General features: G+C 45.1%; 1 protein-coding gene across 29 annotated transcripts in view; it reads right to left on the bottom strand.

The window, feature by feature from the left end:
• Nucleotides 1–4,397: 4,397 nt before the first annotated feature.
• Nucleotides 4,398–23,406, bottom strand: part of TENM3 (teneurin transmembrane protein 3) — a 2,750,454-nt gene continuing 2,731,445 nt past the window's right edge. For all 29 annotated transcript variants that reach the window (XM_065545705.2, XM_045391898.3, XM_065545707.2 and 26 more), the window contains 4 exons: nt 18,077–18,373; nt 13,587–15,198; nt 10,718–10,848; nt 4,398–7,873 (listed from right to left, as the gene is read on the bottom strand). In XM_065545705.2, the coding sequence (XP_065401777.1) occupies nt 7,118–7,873; nt 10,718–10,848; nt 13,587–15,198; nt 18,077–18,373 (2,796 nt within the window). In that variant the 3' untranslated portion in view covers nt 4,398–7,117. The remainder of the gene's footprint in view (nt 7,874–10,717; nt 10,849–13,586; nt 15,199–18,076; nt 18,374–23,406) is intronic.

The raw sequence follows: 23,406 nt of genomic DNA, 5'->3' as shown, positions 1-23,406 counted from the left end.
AATGCCAACGGGCTGCACGCAGGGCCTGTTTCTGAAGGCAGGACACCAGCAAACAGGCTGCGACATAAGATTAGCATCCGTTGGCTTCTTTGGGTGACAGCCCAGGGGCAAAAGGTTGAATCCCTCCCCAATTTTGCGTCGCGGTGGCTTTCGTGGCTGCCGCAGGCTTGGGTAGAGGAGGGAGACCGGATGTCACTGCTGCAGGGAGGCCAGGCCGAGGCGGCTGGGGAGCTGCGGGGAAGCGGGGGTGGGGCGGCTTTCGCTCCTCCAGGCTGTCACTCTAGCACGTTCCGTGAGAGCCCAGCTCCCTCAGAAATAAAAATGCCACTCTGAATTTAAGTGATCCGTTCTTCTGGGACATTCTTCCCAGCGACAGGACTGTGAACATGAAAAGTAAAAGGGAAACAATGTGATAGTTCAGAAATCACGGTTTTCAGGGGGCTGCAGAACTCAGACAGCCCGAGGACAGGTCCTGGGAGGAAGGGCCTTGTTTGGATCTGTGAGTGAGAGCAACGCGGCTTGGCAGTGTCTGCTCGACGTGCAGGGAGATCTTACCCCAGCCACTTGGGCAGGGCCCAGGCCTCGGTGAGGCGGTGCTGAAGCGGAAGTCTCCGCTTTAAGTGTGAAACTCGGGGGGCAGAGCAGAGGTGGGGAAGAGAGGGTCAGACAGCCGGCCCCGCCGCGGTTGGGGTGGCGAGTGGCGGGCGGCGGCGCCTTCCCTTCGCTTTCGCTTGGGTTTCTGGCCCGGGAGCTACCCCTTTGGCGTCCAGGACGTTCCCTACCACGGCCGCGCGTCACTAGGGGGCGCCGGAGCCCTTCCTGAAAGTGCCGCCGTCCCCTGCAGGGCCGGCCCGGGGCCCGCTGGGGGCTGCAGGGGCTGCAGGGGCTGCGGGGTCTGCAGGAGGGGGCGTCCCGGGATCCCTGCCCACGGGGCCGCCGGATGTTGGGACGGCTTTTCCACGTCCGCAGAAGCCAGAGTTCCGGGAACCCCAGGGGAAGGCCAGAGGGAAGCCCCAGCTGAGGGAGGACTCAGGGAAGGGTGTTGTCTTCTCCTCACTACTTCCCGTTCTCTGTCTTGGGTCGCCTCTGTGTTTTGCAGTGACCTGTCACCTGTCAATGCTCCAGACTGAAGTTAAACGCCAGGCTTGATTTTTTTTTTTTTTTTTAGCTTGGAAATCATATCATAGCTGAATAAGGATATTTTACAATCTGCTTGTTTGTAACCTTTTGTCAATAAATGAAGAAACTGGGGATGACAGACTGACTGTAGGTCCTTTTGAGATCCTGAGTCATCGACGTCCCCCTGGCCCACCGAGGGAGCCCTATGGCTTTCCTTCCAGGCCTTAAAGGAGAGGGGGCGGGGTCGGGGAGGGAGGGGGGAGAGAGAGAGAGAAGGAGGGAGGGAAGGAGGGAGGGAGGGAAGGAGGGAGGGAGGGAGGGAGGGAGGGAGAGAGCGCATCGTGGATGCAAAGACAGTTCTGGGACGATTTTTGCAGAATATTCTCTGGAACAGGCAGACTAGACTTTCCCTAGTGTTCGTGTGGGAGGAAGGTCTGGGACGGGGCATCCTCCAGCCCGCGGTCATTAATCACGGTGCGATAAGAACTCCAGGTTGAAGAGAGCCTGGTGAGCCTCCTCACCGACTTCCACTGAGCGCCCCATTTTCAGCCTTTCAGTCACGCCCGAGAACTTGCCATTTTAACTCCTTGGGCATTTATGCTCCCCGCACACCCCATTGATAGAGTTAACTTGTGAAAATTTTAAAGAATTCATTCTGACCCAGCGGACCACTTGTAAATCCTGTCAGTTGTGTGCGGTGAGCTCTGCCATAGAGAAATGGCGGCTGTGGGTGGAATTCAGGAAATCTCTGCACACAGGTAGAAGAACGAGATTTCCCTGCATAATACAGGATGAATGCCTGTGGCCAGGGCCTGCTAAGCCTAGCTCACAATTCACCCTGTAAGCAGGGGGACTGTTACCAAGTCAGTCTCTTGCCCTAAAAGTCACAATTTATGCTTCTAATTTTAATTTTCCTGAGCTTAGATCCCAGAAGGATTTATTAAATTTGCTTTGAGGAACCCATTAACTCTAAACTGAATAATGATGTTACTCTAGGCTTAGAATGGGTTGATAGTAAATTCTCCATCCACAGGACTCTAGGAAGCCTGTATTCCTCCACGGCAGGATTCTAAGTCGGTTCATAAATGAAAAGGTTTACTCGATTTACCTAAAAGTTATTAGTAATTAACTAACATCGAGAGACCATTGCCTGCAGGGTGGTAAATAGCAAATGAGAAGTCTGGCAAAGGGAGGATATTCATTATGTGGCTTAAATGAGAAGGTCGAAAATTCAAATGGCTTATCAGTACCTCTTTGGTACTCTGGCTTAACTCTGTGGTTGAAATGGGCGATAATGACTTATAACTCATTTTTATTTATTTTTTTCCATGGGTCTGGTAGGGTGTTCAAAGCCAAATGAAAAACTTGTGGAAAACCTAGGTAAACAGCTCAATGGTCTTTGTTTTGGAAATGATGGCCAGTCAAACTTGCTTATCTATACAGTAGAGCCGTGAGGAGCTAGAAATACTGGCAAGCAGAGGGGCACTCAAGGCATCTGTTATGTTTAGTGTCCGGGGGACATAACCTGACATAATATAAGTCATCAGGTTATAGAATGAAAAATGCTAGTCCTGGCTATAAATGATGGCAGTTTTGGAAAGATCAAGTGTCCGTGGGAAGGGGGACGGTAAGGAGTATCTGCGGTACCTGCGCGGGTAGCATTATGAGGAGGCTGTGACGTAGTGGAGGGTACTAGCTCAAGGGAATCTCTGCTCACCTTAACTTGAGGCACTTCTGTGACCTTGGACAACTCACATTTCTGTAAGTCCCTTCCACCTCCAGCTTCTGGAATGGGATGCATTTTGTGGACTGGGATGCTGGAATCAGATCACTCCTTGAAGGAAAGTGGGATGAAATTTGGATATCTATGAAAGGGGTGAGATCTTAATATGTTGCCCTTTGAGGCTTCCCAGGGGCAGACTCACCCCACTCGACTAGAGCTCAAATGATACCCCCACCCCTGCCAGGTGGGTGGTGGCAGTTCTTGGTCCAGGTGGACCTTGTCCTCCTCTGTACAACAGCAAGCGAGCAGCTGTGAGCACCGCCTGGGTGGTTTTGCCCAGACAGAACACGATGTGGATCAGTGCCTTCCGGCTTCCTCTCTTGGATCCCTCCTTTCCAAAAGCACCTCGGACAGCTGATTTGCTGTCAGCAGGCGAGAGAAACAACTGCCTTCAGGAGTAGCCCGGGGCAAAAGGAGAAAGAAAAGATGGTGAACAGAGTGAAGAATGGGCACGAATAGGAAAAGCATCAAGGGCATTCTTTCATTAAAATTTTTTTTCTTTTTTTTTAAGAGACAGGGTCTCGTGTCGCTCAGGCTGGAGTGCAGTGGTGCGATCACAGCTCATTGTAACCTCCAGCTCCTCTCCTCATCTTTTCAAGCGCTTGAGGACTGGTCCTGATTTGAGGTGCTTATATTCAGGTGCTGCCCTTCTGTTGCGGTCTGGCAGTTAGAACCCCATGCAACTGTTAGGAAATGTGTGGTGAATGTAAAGACACAAATTTCACAGGATGTAGCAGCAGCATATCCTATATTCTGATTATTTTTTCTAAGGTATAATTTTTACCGGCACCTTTTTTATTTGCATTTGTTCAGACATTACTTTTTAGGGAAAAGAGTGTAGAGAAGGAAAGCAGTAATTCACCTGTTTTTCTGGATTTCCGTTTTGATCATGTGAAAGTCTAATTCGAGGAGAAGAAAATAGACCAGTTTGCCGAGTGGAATGACCTGATTCTTGTTGGATCAACACGTTATGCAGTTGAGGTTGTCACTAGAAAGCAAGTGTGATGAAGTCTGCCTTTTCCGACTAAAATCAAAGCCCTGGCCTGCCGGCCAGAATTGCTGAACGAAGCATCCTCTAGTCAGCCGGTCTATATGTAGATTTCGACATCTCCAGGAGGCTGCAAGCCTATCAGGCCCGAACTGATTCTTCTAATCAAGTGTTTTAATTAAGCACACTTATTGCCAGGATCACAGGAATGAAGCCTGCTCTTGAGTAGTAATGGGCGGTACTTTTGTAAATTCTTCTTTACAGTTAGTGTGTTTGGCTTTGTGGGGGTGTGTTTACTGTTTTCTTAAAGTAGGCCATGGGAGGGTCCCCTGTGAAGTTCACTCTGCTGAGCCAGCAGTCTGGCCAGTGGACAGAAAAAAGATACTACCAACTGGGTTGCAGATGAATCAATTCCCCAACGACTGCATCTATTTGCATCCTCCACGTTAAACACAAAAGCAATGCCGGCTAGCCCAAGATTTGAAAAAATATAAAAGCACACACACGTTGGGTTGGCTTTTATTGGAATGCCTAGATGCAATCTATAGTCATCAAGTTATGGAAAATTCAGGTCACATATAAAGTTAAGAAGGCAAATGAAAAGAACAATACAAATCAGACAAAATTTACATCTCAAAATATCATGAAAGCATTTTGACTGGCTTTGCCTAAAATACTTTGAATATCAATTTCTTTTTTGTAAGCTAATTCTTTTCATTATACAGTCCCCCACCCCCTCCCAACTCTTAGAAAAAGGTCTTTTGTTTACATATTCCCCAAGGTCACTATTTCTCGTAAAAGCATGTCCAGATCACAAGTCTTTTTAGAAAGAAATAGGCTCATTATACCTACTAACAAGACACTAATTGGGTTGATTTGATTTCATCTAAAATAAGCACCAGGAGATACTCCAAATCTGTTATTTATTGGTGCCCGTGTGAAGACCAGTCCATGTCAAGAAGAGGTTAAGACTATGATTTCACTTCTGTCATGTGGCACAAGCTTTTCATGGTACTACATCAGAAACATGTCTGAGAATTTAGACTCAGAGCCTATTTCACCCAAAAGTACTTACAGCATGCTAAATACAGGCCTGCAGAAGTTCCACGGAACAGAACTGCAAATACCTAAGTTAACAGTTAAAAAATAAAATGGAAAACAGAATCATGTTTATGTGGTTTGAAATCTCATAGTTTTCTAAATTTGGGCTTCCTAATACTTGCCAAAGGATTTCCAGAATAAAAAATATTAATGCTAATCTGTGCTTTCATTCTAATAAAATATCAGCATTCATTAGAGGATTAATTACTTCGGTATGCTCTACCAAATACACAAAGACAGTAATAGCACTGATACTGTAAATTCAGTAGCTATTTTGAAACTTTCCCAGCCAATCTGTTTAATAAACACACCTACTGTGCAATTTAGAGTATGTGATACATACAAAGCAGTTAGAAAATTATTTTCAATACATCACTTGAACCTTTATATTTACGACATGTTCACTTGCTATATTTTATCACCATTATACATAGAGGAAAACAGTGTGTACTATAGCTCAATGAACTGAGAAATATCTTCTAAAAATATTTTTGTGGCTGAATTTAGTGCTCAGGAAAGAGATTGGTCAGGGCTGAGCTGACACGGAAGTGCAGATGGTGGCTGGGCTGGTTCCCACACGCGAGCTGCTTGTGTGTAGAAGGGCGCGGCTGCCACTCACTTCCAGCTGGATCTGCCACCCCCGGCTTCCCCGAGACAGAGCAGAGGCTGTCATTCAAACCAGCCCCAAGATGGTTTGGTCATGTGGGCTTAGAGGAGCTTCTGTTTCCCTTTTTTGTCCCTCTTGGTGACCAAGGGTACAAACCCAAAACTAGCAGAGTAACCCTGACCGGCTCCATCTGCTCACCCACCACTGCTCGGTTTCTGCTGTCTTTCCTAGATCTTAAGACACGTGTTTAGGATCACCACTACATTAGATCCTTTCCTCCTCCTGTTTCCCCAGCATCTGATGTGGTCTCTCCTCCATCATGAGACAGAGCTTTGGAACAGCAACAGTAAAAACCCCGGGGTTAATTCTATCAACTCCCCATCGACTGGCAAGGTTGAGAGAGGGCCAGAGAACCCTTCCTCCCGTTTTCTCCAATCTTCCCTTACATTCCACCAGCCCTAGTTGTCTGCTGTGCCTCTCAGTTGACAATGCTGAGGACACTGGCTTGATGTGTGAGAGAGGGAAGAGAAAGGAGCTCTCTGATTCGCCACCCACCTAGAATTGCACGGTCCTATCCATCTAGTGATAGAAGCTTGCACATTTTTTCAACCTAATACAAAAATATTAACACTTCTGGACATTATAGGCATAAGTTGTTATATCTCTACAATATAATAATTTATACTGTACAGCTATAACAGATAACAAAAGGTGCAATCCTTTTAAAAAAGTCACACAGTTCACGTTTTTATCATTTTATTTTTAAGTATAAACTTTTTAAACACTTTACATAAATTAACTCCTCTGAGACTAATATTTGATGTACAGTAAATTGTAATTCATATAAAAATCCATAAACAACTTGTCTCACATAATTTACAAAAAAATCAGGATTTCCTTTGCTTATCAGTGGCAAGGATTCTAGTTGCCAGTTTTTTCCCCGAAGGCAAACCACGCTAGCATTGTAAAACCCATGAACAAATCCCGCCGCAGACGTCACTGCGCCAATGTCTTTCTACAAAGCTGCACAGGGAAAGCAGTTGGTTGTCTAGAAACAGTAACTTTGCCCCACATTGTAAAATGAACAGAGATAGCTATCACATCCTATGCAGACAGACTACTTCTTGTAAGCAAAGGTCGACAATTCGGGACTATTTGGAAACACTGTATGCATTGTTTTTTTTCTTTTTTAAAGTTAGTTAAATACAGTGCCTCGAAAGGAGCAGACGGCCCAGCGCAAAAGGTCGCGGCCTTTGTCCTTGATGATTTTTTTTTCTCTGGCTACGTTCAGTCCGACTGAGTGCAGCGCTATGCATATGTAAACATATTCGTTAAAGCCGATCACCTTTAAGGTCAATCAGAAAAAAGCGGTCCTTGTTTTCGCGGTGTGGGTGTGGGTTCTAACAGCAGTCTCGTTCTCCCGGGAGGAAGGCTCTTGGGCGTTGGAGAGTCCCACTCGGGTTGTGCCACAGGACAATGTGAGCAGGGCGTGAGCGGCTCGGCGGGCGCGGCCCGGGCGTTACCTCCTGCCGATCTCGCTCTGCCGCAGGAACTGGATGTTGTTGGCACTGTCGGCCAGCTCGGGGTACTGCTCCACCGAGAGTACGTAGTACCCGTCGTAGCCCTGCACCTTGCCGGCGCTCAGCAGCTGCCGCTTCTCGCCCTCCGTCCAGAGGCGCGCGCCCTCCTCGCCGTCGCGCACGCGCTGCTGCTCGCGCGCCCAGGCCCGGGCGAGTGCGCGCTGCCGCGCCTGCTCCAGGATGCGCGCCTTCTCCTCGTCCAGGGTCATGCCGTAGCGCACGTGCAGCGCCAGCGCGCCGAACTGCATCTCCACGTCTGCGAACCTGCGCGTCCTGCCGTTCACCACCGTAGTGGACTGCGACACCGTCACGTTGATGCCGTTCTCCAGCGCCTTGCGGCCGCTGGTCAGCCGCAGCGTGCCCAGGTCGCTCTCGGGCGTGGTGGTCTTGATGAAGTAGTGCGTGTCCTTGCCCTCGATGGTGAAGTGCAGGTTCTCCAGGTAGAAGGCGTTGTTGAGCACGGCCGCCACCTTGATGCAGTCCTCGTTGGCGATGTTGAGCACGTTGGTCTGCACGCGGCCCTGGCTGACGGCCAGCATGACGCCCTTGCCGATCAGCGACTTGACCGTGGCGAACCACAGCCAGGACTGCGCGCCGCCGGCCCGGCGCCGGCTCACCTGCACCTCGGCCATCTTCCCCAGCGACAGGAAGGCCTTGGCCTGCCGCGCCACTTGCTGCTGGACTCCGAAGATGGGCTGCGGGAGAAACACAACAGGGAGCGCGTCAGAGGCGGCCGGGAGCCTCCCCACTCCTGATCCACACACGGGGCTCTGGGGGCAGCGCCGAGGCATGCATGGAAGCCCCGGGGTCCTTCCCGATCAGAAGGCTGAAAGGCTGACAGCCCGGGGGAGGAAGCACTGGAGATCCCTCCCCATCAAGGTGATCCCAGTGCTTTGGAACCCCCAAACGGCTCGCGCATCGTGGATCACTTTAAAGCTTTCTTCGTTTCTAACATGGGAAAAATAGTCCTGTTTCTTGCTTTTCTCTTACAGTTTCTAGAGGCTCTTTTCCCACGCCCACCCCGCGTGGGGAACCCAGCTCATCCGGACCTCCATGCTCGTAGCTTTCTCCACAGGAGACTGAGAAGCCACCAAACACACAGAGGGATCTGAACGGCTGGGGATACTTAGGGCGGATCACTGGGCCCCGCTTCGTATGCTTTGAAATGCTTCCATTTAAGTCAACTCTGTCCCCCCTCCTGGCAGAGTTTTCAGCTGAAGATGGTGAGTGTAACGGCAGAACTGAAATGTACAGGGATGAGTGGACGGTGGGGCAGCTGGAGATATTTGTTACTTTAGGAAAACAATTATTTTTCTCAGACTTAGGGACAGTGGGCCGTCTAGATTGGCAAATGTTTTAAATTGGGGGCATCTTAACTCAGCCATTTCTTATACTACCAGATGTTTGTCTGACCATTGTTTCCCAAATGAAAACATGTTTCATCTGCGGCAATGAAAGAAACAGTTGTTTTTCTGCACTTATGGCAGCCTCAATGTCTTTGCCCACGATTCCCTTTGCTGTCCTTATGGTGTGCTTCTCTTGACAGAGAACTTGAACCATATTTAAAAGGCTGCTCATATTTAAAAGGCTGCTTAGGAAAAGAGCTGGCAAGTCCATTTGTACAGTTAGATGTAAGTGTTTTCAGGCATGTTGGAAAGTCATATACAGTTAGGATGTGCATGTTCAAATGCGTTAGGAAACTTCGGTATGTATTCATGCCGCTATATCAGTGTAGACAGACAGTCACGCACTGCTTAACCACGGGGATGTATTCTGAGAAATGCGGCATTAGGCCATTTCATCCTTGTGTGAACATCACAGAGTGCACTTACACAAACCTAGATGGTGTAGCCTACTACACACCTAGGCTATATGGGATGCCTATGGCTTCTAGGCTGCAAACCTGTATACAGTGACTGTACTGAATACTGAAGGCTACTGTACCACCATGGTAAGTACTTGTGTATCTAAACATAGAAGAGGTACAGTAAAAATACGGTGTTGGCAGAGCCTGGTGGCTCATGCCTATAATCTTAGCACTTTGGTAGGCAGAGGCATGAGGATCGCTTAAGCCCAGGAGTTCAAGACCAGCCTGTGCTACACAAGGAGACTCCATCTCTACGAAAAATAAAAAATTAGCTAGGTGTGGTGGCATGTGCCTGTGGTCCCAGATACTTGGGAGCCTGAGGTGGGAGGATCGCTTGAGCCCAGGAGGTCAAGGCTGCACTCCAGCCTGGGTGACAGAGTGAGACTCCGTCTCAATTTAAAAAAATATATGATATTGTAATCTTGTACGATCACCACCTTATACAAGGTCTATCGTTGATCAAAATGTTGCACACACATGACTATATTTGTAACTTATGAAAAAGGAATTGCTTTTATATTAGGTATGAAACCACAACAGGTACTGGTACTGTAGACAGCCTGTGTGTGTGTTAACCATGGCTGCCTCTTCTCTTTGTTTTCATTGAAATGATAGGAAATTGCTCAAGGGGTGGCTGGGAATTAATCGCTCTAAGAAAGTCTGCACTGTCTTATCATCATGGAGTCACCCCATTTCTCCATCTCTAATTATTCTTACTGTAAGCTCGAAATTCTGATATTTTGCTGTGCATTCCTTTCTGATCTCTGACTGGTGGGGATTACATGTGCCAGTTTCTGAAGCAGCAGCTTTGACTTTGTAATTTTCTATTATATTTCTTTTATTTCTTGTAATGGTTACGGGCCTCTTGATCTATTATGCTCAGGAAAATTCCATAAACCTTCCTGGTTGTAGGTGGACCCTTACCAGAGGACATTTATTTTTATTTTTAATCTTTTTAAATTTTTAATATTTTCCTGTGAAACACTATTAATTATTATTATTATTTTTTGAGACGGAGTTTTGCTCTTGTTGCCCAGGCTGGAGTGCAATGGCGTGATCTTGGCTCACCACAACCTCCGCCTCCCGGCTTCAAGCGATTCTCCTGCCTCAGCCTCCCGAGTAGCTGGGATTACAGGCGTACCCCACCACGCCGGGCTAATTGTATTTTTAGTAGAGACGGGGTTTCTCCATTTGGTCAGGCTCGTCTCCTGACCTCAGGTGATCCGCCCACCTCGGCCTCCCAAAGTGCTGGGATTCCGGGCATGAGCCACCTTGCTCGGCCGAAACACTGTTAATTTTTAAAGAAGCTGAACTTTGTAGCATTGTTTGTGGGTTGCTAATTTGTAAAATGGGTTCCGGGCCCTCTTGTTTATTGTAGTTTTGCCTTCAGGTCCATGCTTTCTTGGGGTTCTTTTGAGAAAGCCAGCACTGGAAAGTGAGCTGCTGCATTTCTATGTTTTCATTAGCATTTGCTGAAAACATATTTAGGCCTGTTTAACAGGCCTCTGGTTTGTTGAACACAAATGCAGAGGAAGTGTTGTTTTTTTCCCCTTAAAAGAGTCAAAAAATTACAAACTGTCTTGGTACAGTTTTCACAAAGGTGGTTTCATTCGATATGGGTAGATAAGACACAAGCTACTTAACACCTTTCCGTGGGTCTTTTTGTTCTTACCGGTATATCATCCCACTGCTGACTCTTCACAAGTTCATAAGAAGGTTCTGTTAAATCAAATTTGGGAACAGGGAATCCAGGAATAGCATTGTGCAGATGGAAACCAAATGTCACCAGCCAGCTGTTAACATCTAGGAGAAGAATGTTCAAAATGAAAGGTGTTGGAGTTTTGTCCTTTCATACATTTAAATTCTTACCATAAAAAGAAAATCCAATTTCACAATTAATAGTCTGAAAAAGAGCACATGTTTGCTTTCGTCCTACAAATCTAAACCTACTCTGTTTTTAGATATGAAGATGGGAAACTGCACAGCAGAACTATGGCAAATGCTACGAAAATTGCAGAGTAATAGATGCTCAGACAGACTGGGTAAGCCGTCATTCCTGCTAAGTTGCAGCCTGTGCTAGTAACAGTGATAGCAAGGGTAAGAACAATGCATAGCAGCAGGAGAGAGATATAACTTGCAGAAAACAAATGAAATTTGTTTTGTAGTTAGTAAAGGCTGGTCTCAAATAGAAGTGTGTTGTTAGCTCTCCAAAGCGATTGCCCAAGGATATGCGGACTTCCACAACCCATTTTCTATTAATAAAACCCCTAAATTGAGAGTATTAAAATCAACAGTTGATTCTTAATCAAAGATGAATGCTGAAAGCTGGCAAAACTGGCCAAGGGCACAGAAGTCCTGATTACCATCAGCTATGACTTCAAAGGCTCACTGTGCACAGGTGGAGACAAACTTTTTGGGGAAAGAACCTGGAAACCTTTAAGATGGTATTTTAAAATATTGCCATGTGACTCCAAAAGCCATTAAGCTGAGAATAAGGCTTTTATTCTATTCTGGAGGTTATAATGTTACAGAACTACTCAGCAGGCTTGCAGCTTTATGAGTACGGTTGGGTGTCGATTATTTTATATATTAAGCACATTGCTGGAAAATTTGAAATTGCATTTCACCTAATATATTTTATGCTGTTCCATCTCTCTTTTGAGGTTTTTCGGAAAATGCTGCTATGGCACTCCCTGCAGTCCACGTTGCTAGGAGAGGATGAATTCAGGAGCTGGGGGCTTTCCAGCCTTGCAGTCAGCCCCTGTCAACACCCGTTAAATAACCAGTGGTAAACTGCTTGTCAAAATGATGGAGAGCCACTTGATTCCCATTTCCTTCTCCAGGGCACAGACTCCACCTCATTGCCAGGTTGGCAGGTCCTTCGTCCAGGCCTCATATGGCTATAAAACCACTGGTATTGTTTCCATTGGAAATGGGGTGGTAGTAGTGGTGGTGCGGAGAAATAAATCCTAAGTGGTTCACATAGGATGCAGAGTGATACAATTTGTGTGTATATGAGAGTGTATCTGAGTTTGGGGGGTGGGAGGGCCTTATTTTTGGGAGAAAATTCTCCCAAATGTTAGAGTATTGGGGGCAAAAATTCTGTTACTCTGAAAAATGTCTGCATAACAGTGAAAATCAGAGGGCCGTGAGTATTGAAGAGTACTGCCAAAATAATGGGATTTGAATGCAGATGTGTACTGAAAAACCCTGAATGAGAATAAGGGTGCTGCTGAATCAGGAGGCAGAAAGAAGGGACTTTCAGCTGGTTCACATGGAAGAGATATAAAATGCTTTAGGCAGTCTGGAAAGGTAGGAAGCAGATGTGAAATGAACGGGGCAACCTGTTGAGCCTGTTTTGAGAACTGAGAGAACAGACATCTCAGTACACCTCAAATATTGAGCTGAAAAAGAGGCAGCCTAAAGGAGCATCTCACACAAGCCAAAACCAAACAGAAATACCTTAAACCGAGCCCAAAAATAGACAACAGGAAAGAACCTTCCTCCTGGAAATATAAATGTGGTAGAGGGGTTAATGATGGTGCTGTATATCAGGAATGGAAGGTAGGAGCAGCAGGATTCAGAATTCTTGGAGTAGAGGTTGAGTGAAGAAGTCAGCTCACTAAAGGGAACTAGAGTAGAGCTTGCAAGGACATTGTCTGTTTCACATGCTGGTGGTTCCATGGTGGCAATAGTGGGATCTGATGTTCTACATCTTGCATAACTAAAAAAGTAACATGCAGTAAACTTGGAAAGATCTTAAATCTGTACCCTGAAAGTTATCCCACATTTGTGGAAAAATTAGTATGCCTATTAGTATTGTCACCATGCAAGAACTGCACTGGCAATGAAGACAGTGATGTAAGAGACAGAAGTGAGACCAGACACAGGATCCACTGTCTAAGCAACTGATGGGAGAAATGGCTTCGTGACTGTCCTGAGGAGATGGTGGTGAAGCAGGAATTAAACACCTCCCAGGGATGAAATGGTGTCACCCTGTGTTATGTTTCACGTTAATCATCTCTATGAGAACTTCACACATGTATTTAAAAAACCCAAAATGACATATTCGTAAGGTAGTTACTATTTATTGTGGAATTTCAGGTATTATCTTTGTGCCCTAAGTTAGGCACTATTATCCCAATTTTATAGTTAAGGAAATGGAAACTCAAAAAACATGTGGCTTACAGAGCTACACAGCTTGTGGGAGAGCAGCTGAGATTGGAACTCCAATTTTGGGACTCTGTGTTCATCATGTTTTTTGCTTCCCCATGTTCCCCTTCTTTAAATGACTGGAGTTCATGTCATTTCAAAAACTTGTGGCCTTGGGCACTGGCAGGCAGAATAGCAAGTAACTATGTCTCATTTTCCCTTTGTGATTTCTCTATGGTTCCATAGAGAAATAAACGCATTAAAAGGTCAGCCATGTGACTTTGCTTGAGCAAAGTATGAAGTTTTTTAAAAAACCATTTCCAGTTATTTTGTGTATTAATCTAATGATGGTAGTCCTCCAGCACTTGGAAAAGAATCAAAATGCTTACCTGTGATGTAATCTTTCACGTCATGGATTTTGCTTGCAGGGTTGTTATTCCTAAACATGTACAAGTTAAAAGGAGCTGGGTCCTTCCCAATTCTTTTCCAGATTTCTATGTCAGGTGTTGTCCACCGTCCTGCCAAAATGTCATAATCTCTTTCTCCAAAGTGGATTAATTTGGTGAGTGGGTCATACAGGCCACCATGAAATCCAATGACCAGTTGAAAGTCAATATTGGAGTCAAAATAGATTTCACCGTATGCAGTGTACTGAATCTGTTTCAGCATAAACCCATTGCTACTGAACACAGCCAGTGGTGTCCCCGTGTTATCCGACGCAATGTAGAATTCATCCCCACTGCTGATTTCCATGGCAAAAAGATGGCCTTGGAGATCGTAATACAGGGATGTAATTTCTGAACTTGAATGGTTGTAGACATGAGTAATCCTAGTGGGATAAGTTAGGTCAGCATAAAAAAACTGCAGGTGCTGTCCTAGACTGGTTTTGCTAGAAACACGCCTTCCCAGGCCATCGTAACGGTAGATCACTGTCCAGCCACTGCCTTTACTGTAAACTCGAGTTAGAAGCCCCTTGGAGCTGTATTCAAAGATTTCCGTGCCTCTTTGACGTAGGAAACCATCTTCATCCAGCCGATACTGAACATCACCCAGGCGAGTGATTCTGTCTCGCAGGTCATAGCGAAGGGGTGTCAGACGTGCACTGTTACTTGGGTTCAATAAATGGAGGTTTCCATTCAGATCATAGTTGTACCGCCACATTATCTTTTCATTGAGGTAAACTGTTTGGAGCTGTCCATCAACATCATATTCATAAGCATATTTGGTGGTGTTGGCAAAGGGCCCTATTTTAATTTCTCTCTTGGTTACCCGACCCATGTTATCATATTGAATTGTAATCCAGTACATGAGCGACCTGAATATCTCATACTGAATTTCCTTGATACGGCCATGAGCATCAAAGTGCTTCGTGTAGGTCATTACAGCTGTGGAAATGATCTGGTTAATATCATAATATATAACTCCAAATTTTCCAAACTGCTCAACTTTGCCAGAAATGTCATCAAACTGATAGAGATCAATAGGCAGTGGAGTTTCATTGATCACACCCTGCATGCTGGTCACTCGAAAGCTGTTGTCATAGCTATAGTCAAATCTTGCATTTACCATCCCATCTTCACTGAAGCGGAAAATCTGCCTGTCAATCAGGGGACCAATTTGCCTGTATCTAATGGTGCAAATAAAACCATCACTCTGGAGGTTTACTGTCTTTAGGACTCCTGCTGTTTCATCATAGGTAAAACTGACTCTTGTACTATCATATAAAATTTCTGAGAGTCTGGTCTGCCTTCTGTATTTGAATAAGACCCTCCGACTTGTACCCAAGAAAGCCGTCTGCAGAAGCAGCCCCTCCTCGTTGTAGTCCGTGATGATGGAGGCGTTGCTTTCCGGGGGGTTGTATATGTTGCGGTAGTAGCCAATGGATCGGATGGTCTGCATGGTGTGGCGAGCCACACTGGGCATGGTGATGGCAGACAGGCGGTCCCACATATCGTATTCGAAGATATACTGCCGCTGGCTATGAAGCAGAAGAACCATGGACTGTAAAGAGAGAACATTCTGTTACCCAGTGTTTGTGAACAGGAGACGCAAAAGCAGATTTAGTGACCACAAATGCACAGAAACATTCCACTAGAGAAAATGATCTTCATTTTAACTGAGTTATCCTTGACCTTGTGTGTTGTTAACGTTTCTCTGCCTAATTTGCTTGGATGCTTAATTGTGAGGGGTTCTGCAATTAGCGGCTCAAGATTCACAACGTGCTGCCTGTCACGACGGATGGTACCATTCTTTTCCCAGACATTCAGAGCCAACCAGCAGATTGTCAATGGATCTGGATTAGTCATAATACAGGCATGATCAAAGCTGCTTTACACACAATATTTTGAGGAGAAAATAGCATATGGGGAATGCAGTTCCATCCATAATTAGCAATTATTTAGTAAGGTGGCTTTCCCCCCCTCACTTGACTGAAGAACCACTCAAATCATGTTTGATTTCTAGTGTACTTGGCGGAAGGGCAAAGCATTCACAATATTATTTTATAAAGACATAAAATTAGCCAAAAATGGATAAAGTATACACGAAGCATCAACACCAAAAAATATTGTGAAATTAATCACATGGTGAATGAGAGCTAGAAATGCCCTTAGTAGAAATATTCTATATACACATACAGCTAAATTGTTATAAGGCATCTGTACTGACAACAAAATCTCCATTTCTTTCTGTGGATATCAAATCCGATTTGTGTCTCAGGAACAGTAAGAATGGTTTCTGGACTTCATACTGTGTTGGAGGTAAATTATGAAATGAGTAAATATATTAAAATGAACTCTGCCTATTTCATGAGCCACCGCAGAAAGACAAAATGACAGTCATTTATTAGGCCAACAAACGTGAGAGAAGGTCATCCCAGGCCGGTTAAGTCAAGCTCAGCAGTAGCACAGGGCTGTGGGTGGCTCTTCCCTCTGAGGAAGCTTCCTCTAACCCCGGTTGGGCCACATGGAACGACACTGGCACAGGGAGGATGTGTGGCTTGGGAGCCCTGCGAGGTCTTCTCCTTTGCCTGACTTCAGCTTCGGTAGAATCTCCTCTTTGGGCAGACCTAGGGGCAATTTTTGCGTGCAGGGTGTGTAGTAAATGTCCTGAGAATTGTTCCTAGTAGTTTGCATTCTTCCAAGGAAAGCTTGGACTATTGCTGAATTCACAGGAATTAATACCTACTTTTGGAATCATCTGAAGTCATATTTGATGGTAGTCTGTAAAATATTACTTGTTTTGCTACGAGTAAGTTTTGGCTTAGTGCACCTATCCCAGTAAGAACATCGAAAGTCTGGGTGGATGTTAGGGATTTGGGAGAGACAATGAGAAAGATCTGTCTGTTGTCTTTTCTGATGCTCCTGGATGCATGCAGGTGATCTTGGTCACTGCCTCTGTCATTCTGTGACAGTGGCTCTTCTCAATGATACGCTCCTGGGCTCCCTCTAAACATTTCCCCGTCCCATTATGATCACTACTATACATTTTTAGGGTTGTGCTTGTATATTTCTGTTACTCTGTAATGCACTTAATTTAAATTGGGGAAACTCCAGAATGAAGCTGTGATCCTCTCCCACTTAGAAACGTTGCCTTAGGGGCTTGTCATCTAACAGGTGTGATTCGATTCATTGTCTCAAGGGTGAGTCTCTTCTAAGGAGAGCAGACAGGTGGGTTTGCAAGAGACAGATTGGCCATGAGGGTCCTAGCTGGAAGCATGCCAGAGGTCGGGGGCTGCCGTAAGAGAGGTGAGCTCTGGAACTGAAACTGGTTCTCAGGAAGAGTAGCCTGTGCCGTCACCGGCTGGAATCAGGTGGGATAGCTCAGGGTTCAGGGGGTTAGGTTTAGACTGAGTCATTCCCCATGGCACCTCCAGTGAAGAAAAAGATTGTGTGAGGGGAGCACAGTGACAACATGGATGTGATTTGATTTATCTGGGTGACAAGAGTTCTTCTGTGCAACGTTTGAGTCAGGAGGGGTGGAGCAGTAACTGCCGAGTAGAGTGTGTAGCACATGCTGCTGGGTAACTGGTGGTGCCATGCTCTGGGGTCTGAGAGCTACCAGAACTCAACACAGAATCATTTTTTAGGGCGAACGTTTGTCTCAAAGGCAAATGAAACATTCCATGAATATGCTCTTTGGTGGATTATATTTCTTAAGAGAGGAATTACAGCGAGATTGTTCTTGCCTTTTTCTTCCCTTTCTTTTACTTTCATTTCCTCTGACCCAGTCAATACCCCAAGCCACACAGCATACATTTTGCACACGTGTAACTCTAAGTCTCCATTTTTGATACTGTGAAAAGTTCTCGAGAGTGGGAAACAGCCTAATCTAGGATGCTTACTTTTTATATGTAGAAGAAAGGAAAGATGCCACACAGTATACAAAAGTGTGGCTTTCTAAGAAAATCGCCTCTTTTGGTTAATAATGCATAACTAGGATCTACATGCTTTTTATGATTATGTTGAAGTTCTGCCAGGAACAACACAAAGCTGACAGCTTTAACTGTGCTAATGTAAGGCTCTCTCTTAAATGAAAGAGCTAGCACGAAAATCATTTACAAGCGACTTACATGCTCAAGGTCTAATTTGTGAATGTTGTCAGTGTGTAAGCTTGGCAGGTGGACAATGTTAATGCTTGTTTGTTTACATCATAAATCACTTAAAAGGGTCTCAGACAGTAGAACTTAACTAAGGAGAAACTACTTTGCTAATGCAGAAATTCATCATTGCTGTGCTCATGTGACTTCTGTATTGATACTTCGAATAATAAAAGGAACTCAGTCATGTGCCACTGTTTCTTTCCCCCTTAGTGCTCTAGATGATGGCTGAAAAATGTGAATTATCCTTTCCCTATTGTTGAGCTTAGTTTGCAGGCATACCTTTTCTAAATATGTGTAACTCCATGTTTTACCATCAGCAAAGACCCGAGATACAATCCTCCCCTGTCCGTCATAATCTACTTTCTCGCTAGTGGTGCCTCGCTGGATGCTGGCGATTTGACCTGTGGATGAATAGGTGACATTGACGGCCATCAGCTTGCTGCTTGGCAGCCAGAGAGTCGGGTGCCCAGACGTGTCGTAGGCGATCCTCAGTAGAAATTTACGGTGGTCGTCATAGATCTTTTCTGTCTTTGTTGTTCGATCAAAGTCAACCGAAAGGAGGTTTCTGCCATTAACCTGTTACAACACCAACAAGATGATAAAATAAATCACGTTATTCCAACACCGGAGTCCCCAGTATTGTTTAAACACCATTTATGATGATTGATTCTCTTTGTCAGTAAATTAATTTAGCAACTTCTTGGGTACAAGTGCAAGGCAGTAGATTAACTGCTCTTTTAAAATGTTTTATTAAGCAGAAAGACAGCCTGGCATTTGTTCAAAACCATTTCAGTTAAATTTTGTAAACTAAAGCAACTGATAAGAAAAATACCAAAATGTATTTGCTTTAAAGTTTGTTCAGGAAATCTAAAGGTGGTAAACATGACACCTATTCATATGACTCAAAGCTCCTCCCCCAAAGACACTGGAAAATAATTGCTTAGTAAATTAATCATGGCTACATTAAATAAAACACAGTGGTTAATGTGACTCTAGCCCTTTGAAGAGCAGTTAAGTAGAAGTTGGAACTCACATTACTGTAAATTATTAATGAGTTTCAATAGCAGCAGGTTATAAACAAGATCATTGCTTTTGGCCCAGTGCTGCGACGTCACAATTTTTGCAGAAGGCCTCTTTCTTTGGAGAAGAGCTGGTTAACTGGCAGGGACTTCAGAGTCCTTCACTAACACATACACATGATCTGAATATTGTACTTATTTGACAAATTCAGCACCATGTGTTGTCACAGAGTCTCTGTGGCTCAGTGCCACGTCCAGAACCTTGGACTAAATCTGGCTGTTACTGTCTGCGATCCGAGGCATACACAACCCAGCATTCGCTATTGCAATTAGAAATGTGGTCCCGATTAAATTCTGCTTTACAAACAGTCTCCAGCGTTTGCAGGCTGGGAACCTCTGAGGGGCAGAGACCACGGCCTATGCATTCTCTGGTCTTCTACAGCACCTTTGTGGGAGGGGTGGCTTGTATATTCCAAAATGCTCATTAACTATTTGGACTGTTACAAATTAAATGGGAAAATCTTAATTTTATATAGCTGTATTCCAGCTAGAACCTTCAAAATGGACAGATCCAGCTGACCCATTTTACACACACACACAACCACTCACATGTTTATATAGAAATATATGTCTATATACATACATCATATATACTTGTAAAATTTGGAATAAAACTACCTTTTGCATTCTATCATTGACATTAAACACGTCCCATGCAAAAATACTCCTTAAGCTTAAACTTTTCCAATTGGCTGTTCAAGGAGAGTATTGTGAAGTCCGGGGGATGGTAGCTCGATAAGCTAAAAAGAAATGATGTTGAGGGCAGGAAGCACCCAGATAGCTGATTTACAAAAAACAAGAAGGCAGAAAGAGCCCTGGAGGGAAATTGCCTTTTTTTTTTTTTTTTTTTGAGACGGACTCTCGCTCTGCTGTCCGGGCTGGAGTGCCATGGTACGATCTTGGCTCACTGCAGCCTCCGCCTCTCGGGTTCACACCATTCTCCTGCCTCAGCCTCCTGAGTAGCTGGGATTACAGGTGCCCGCCTCCACACCCATCTAATTTTTGTATTTTTAGTAGAGACGGGGTTTCACCATGTTGGCCAGGCTCATCTCGAACTCCTGACCTCAGGAGATCCGCCCGCCTTGGCCTCCCAAAGTGCTGGGATTACAGGCGTGAGCCACCGTGCCTGGCCTAGAAATTACATCTTAACTTTTCAGTTCTATCAGCTGATGTGGGCAGACACCCCGCAACACTGTGTCACAGCAGATTGTCAGGGGCAGTGGCTGGGGAGGAACCCAGGACTCCCAAGCCTGATCTCTAGACCTGAAGCAGCCTGACCTCAGCTTTCAACCCCCCTGAATCTGTTTTGTCCATCTGTAAATAAAGAGGTTGGCCTAGATCCCTTAGGCTCTGTCTTTCAGTGAGTTTTATTTGCCTCTGACCAGCCAGCTGGAGGCTTTCTGAGCTCCATGCGGAAATGTCTGCATATTAGTTGCTCCCCGCCTGATGTGAATTTTGTGAAACTTTATGAGTTGAGCTTTGCAGAATGCTTTGTGTACCCTGGTAAGAAGCTACCAGCTAATGTTACAAATATATATTTTGAAGCCTGTAGAAAGGTTTTATATCAAATTGATAAATGGCAGAATCAAGTTGTTCAGCTTATATCTGCACTCCAGTTTTGGATGCCTCAAGAAGAGGTTTTGCACAATTTATATGGTTTTCTTAGGGCTCTTGAGTGCCTGTGATTGTGTTTTGAAAGGAAAAAATACCCTGAATGTTTAGAGTTGCCCTCTTTTTTCTTCCTTAGATTATTCCGGGTTTTGGAGGAACTACAAAAGACTGACTGTAGCTTCCAGGGACAGGGCTGCCATGTTATTATTGCCCATGTGTTTGCATTTTCCTTGGCATTCATTTTAATTTGTATTAATTCTTTACTGCTTCCTGGACCCTCCTTCGTGTCTGCAGTTTCCTCTGGTTGGAGTATGGGAAATCTGGACCACAGAGTGGGTATGACGTGCTGCTGTGGGGAGACAGGCATGGAGCCCCATCTTTTCATGGCCTCTATGCTCGGACTTCTGATTTTTTTTTTTTTTGACGGAGTCCCGCTCTGTCACCCAGGTTGGAGTGCAGTAGCATGATCTTGGCTCACTGCAACCTCCTCCTCCAGGTTCAAGCAATTCTCCTGCCTCAGCCTCCTGAGTAGCTGGGATTACAGTCATGTGCCACCGGGCCTTGCTAATTTTTGTATTTTTAGTAGAGACGGGGTCTCACCATGTTGGCCAGGCTGGTCTCGAACTCCTGACCTTAGATAATCCGCCCACCTCAGCCTCCCAAAGTGCTGGGATTACAGGCATGAGTCGCCGTGCCCAGCCCTGGCTTCCGATTTGCACCTTTGGTTTGTGAGTGTGGCTAGGTGACACTGAAACACCCAGGTGCAGGTCAGATGATGCCATCACTGTGTGTGACTTCGACAAGCATCTGGAAGCAGTGAGACCCACCATCTGGACATAAGTTCAGATTTTTCTTTTATCCAGACAAACACTGGATGCTGTGCCTGTCCTGTATCCTCAAACCAAAGTAATGAGGAATGACTTCGAATGTGGCTGTGTTTCTTCCCAAATTCCCAACACAAGCCAAGGCTTTAACCATTCTTACTGTTTCCAGACACCGCTCTCTGTTATTCAGTGTGGAACATTTCAAAAGATACTAACAGATCTCATGTTTTTCACCCTCCTTCCCATGCCTGGACTTTCTCCTTTGGGTGTTGTGAACAGGGGCACCTGTGTTCCAGGACATGGTTTTGCTTCACCACATCTTTTTGATGCCAGGGCAACTTTTCAAATCTTTTTTTTTTTCTTTTTTTTGGTTACAGTCATAAAGTGCCAGCATTATTTCAGGCTCCAGTGGATTTTTTTTTTCTCCTGAGACAGGGTCTCGCTGGGACACCTAGGCTGGAGAGCCATAGTGTGATCTCGGCTCCCTGCAGCCTCGACTGTCTGGGCTCAAGTGATCCTCCCACCTCAGCCCCGTGAGTAGCTGAGACTGCAGGCGTGCGCCACCACAGCCGGCTAATTTTTGTATTTTTAGTAGAGACGGGGTCTCCCCATGTTGCCCTGGCTGGTCTCAAACTCCTGGGCTTAGGCAATCCACCTGCCTCAGCTTCCCAGAGTGTTGGGACTACAGGTGTAAACCACTGTATCTGGTCTTCTGGTAGCCTTTTAATAAATATTTTTAATTATTATTAAAAATATCAGGTTAAGACCAGGAGGGGTGGCTCATGTCTGTAATTCCAAGATTTTGGGAGGCGGAGGCGGGCAGATCAGTTAAGGTCAGCAGTTTGAGACCAGCCTGGGCAACGTGGTGAAACCCTGTCTCTACAAAAATACAAACATTGGCCAGGTGTGGGGATGCGTGCCTGTAGTGTAGTCCCAGCTACTTGGGAGCCTGGGGTGGGAGGATCACTTGAGCCTGCGAAGTTGAGGCTGCAGTGAGCCAAGAGCACACTACTGCACTCCAGCCTGGGCATCCCAGCAAGACCCTGTCTCAAGAAAAAAAAATTATTTATACACACACACACACACACACACACACACACACACACACACACACACACTTAAATGACAATCTAAAAGTGAAACCCTATCTCAGATCACTGCTACACCTCCAGCTATATAAAAATGAATTCATTTGTTGTGTATGAATAAGAGATCACCATGAATTCCTTTGTGATGTATACTTCTTTTAAGTAAGCATGGAAAAAAAATCTCCATTTTCAAAGATCATGTCCAGCATGATTGTAATTAATCACAACGTCACTTTGATGTTGGGAGCGGGCAGCTATAATCTTCCCTCTGGAATATGCTTGAAAAGAACATGACGCAACACACTTTTCCCAGGGAGTGACGCCAGCAGGGGGGATTACACTGATTTATCCAAGATGTCATGGGGGGAAGTGAGGAAGGGCAGGCTCGTTTCCCAGTACACTGGGTGGCGATATCAAGACTCTCTTGTGTCCCCGTTAGAGCATCAACTTGCTACAGGTTGTTTTGTGTGTCCGCTCCGTCAGCAGGTGCCAAGTGCATTGTGCAGTCCCACGCTAGGCTGTGCCGCTCAGATTAAAGTGAGAAATAGGCCACTACCAAATGTGACTGGCATAATGAGATTTAAATATGCTATCATATTTATGCATGCCTTTAAACACACGTTTGGCTTTCAAATTTTGAGATTTTCTTTTTAAAAATGATTCACTACAATTTTTTTTTCTCTAAGCTTCTGAATCTGGGCAGCTTTAGGAGATGAATTTTAATATTAGAACACCATGACAATTTTTTTTTGTAATTGATTGAAGGGTGGTTCTACAATCCAGCAGTGATAAAACCTAGGAATATTTACCAAATATTATAAGGCACAGATAAGCAACTGCTATCTATGTGTCTTTTTTTAAAAAAATGAGCTACAAACAAGTAAGTACAGAATAGTTGTGTCTTCTGCTTCCTTACATCTCTATCACGGTCTCCTGTGCTTGTTATTTTCTGCTGTGTCCAGCCTGTCCCTTAATGCACTGTTTCACAGAAATGCTTTTCACGTTGC

This window comes from Macaca fascicularis, chromosome 5, assembly GCF_037993035.2.
Source record: "Macaca fascicularis isolate 582-1 chromosome 5, T2T-MFA8v1.1".
Classification (NCBI taxonomy): domain Eukaryota; kingdom Metazoa; phylum Chordata; class Mammalia; order Primates; family Cercopithecidae; genus Macaca; species Macaca fascicularis.
Note: the sequence above shows the minus strand (reverse complement) of the source record. Positions and strands in the feature narration are given on the sequence as shown.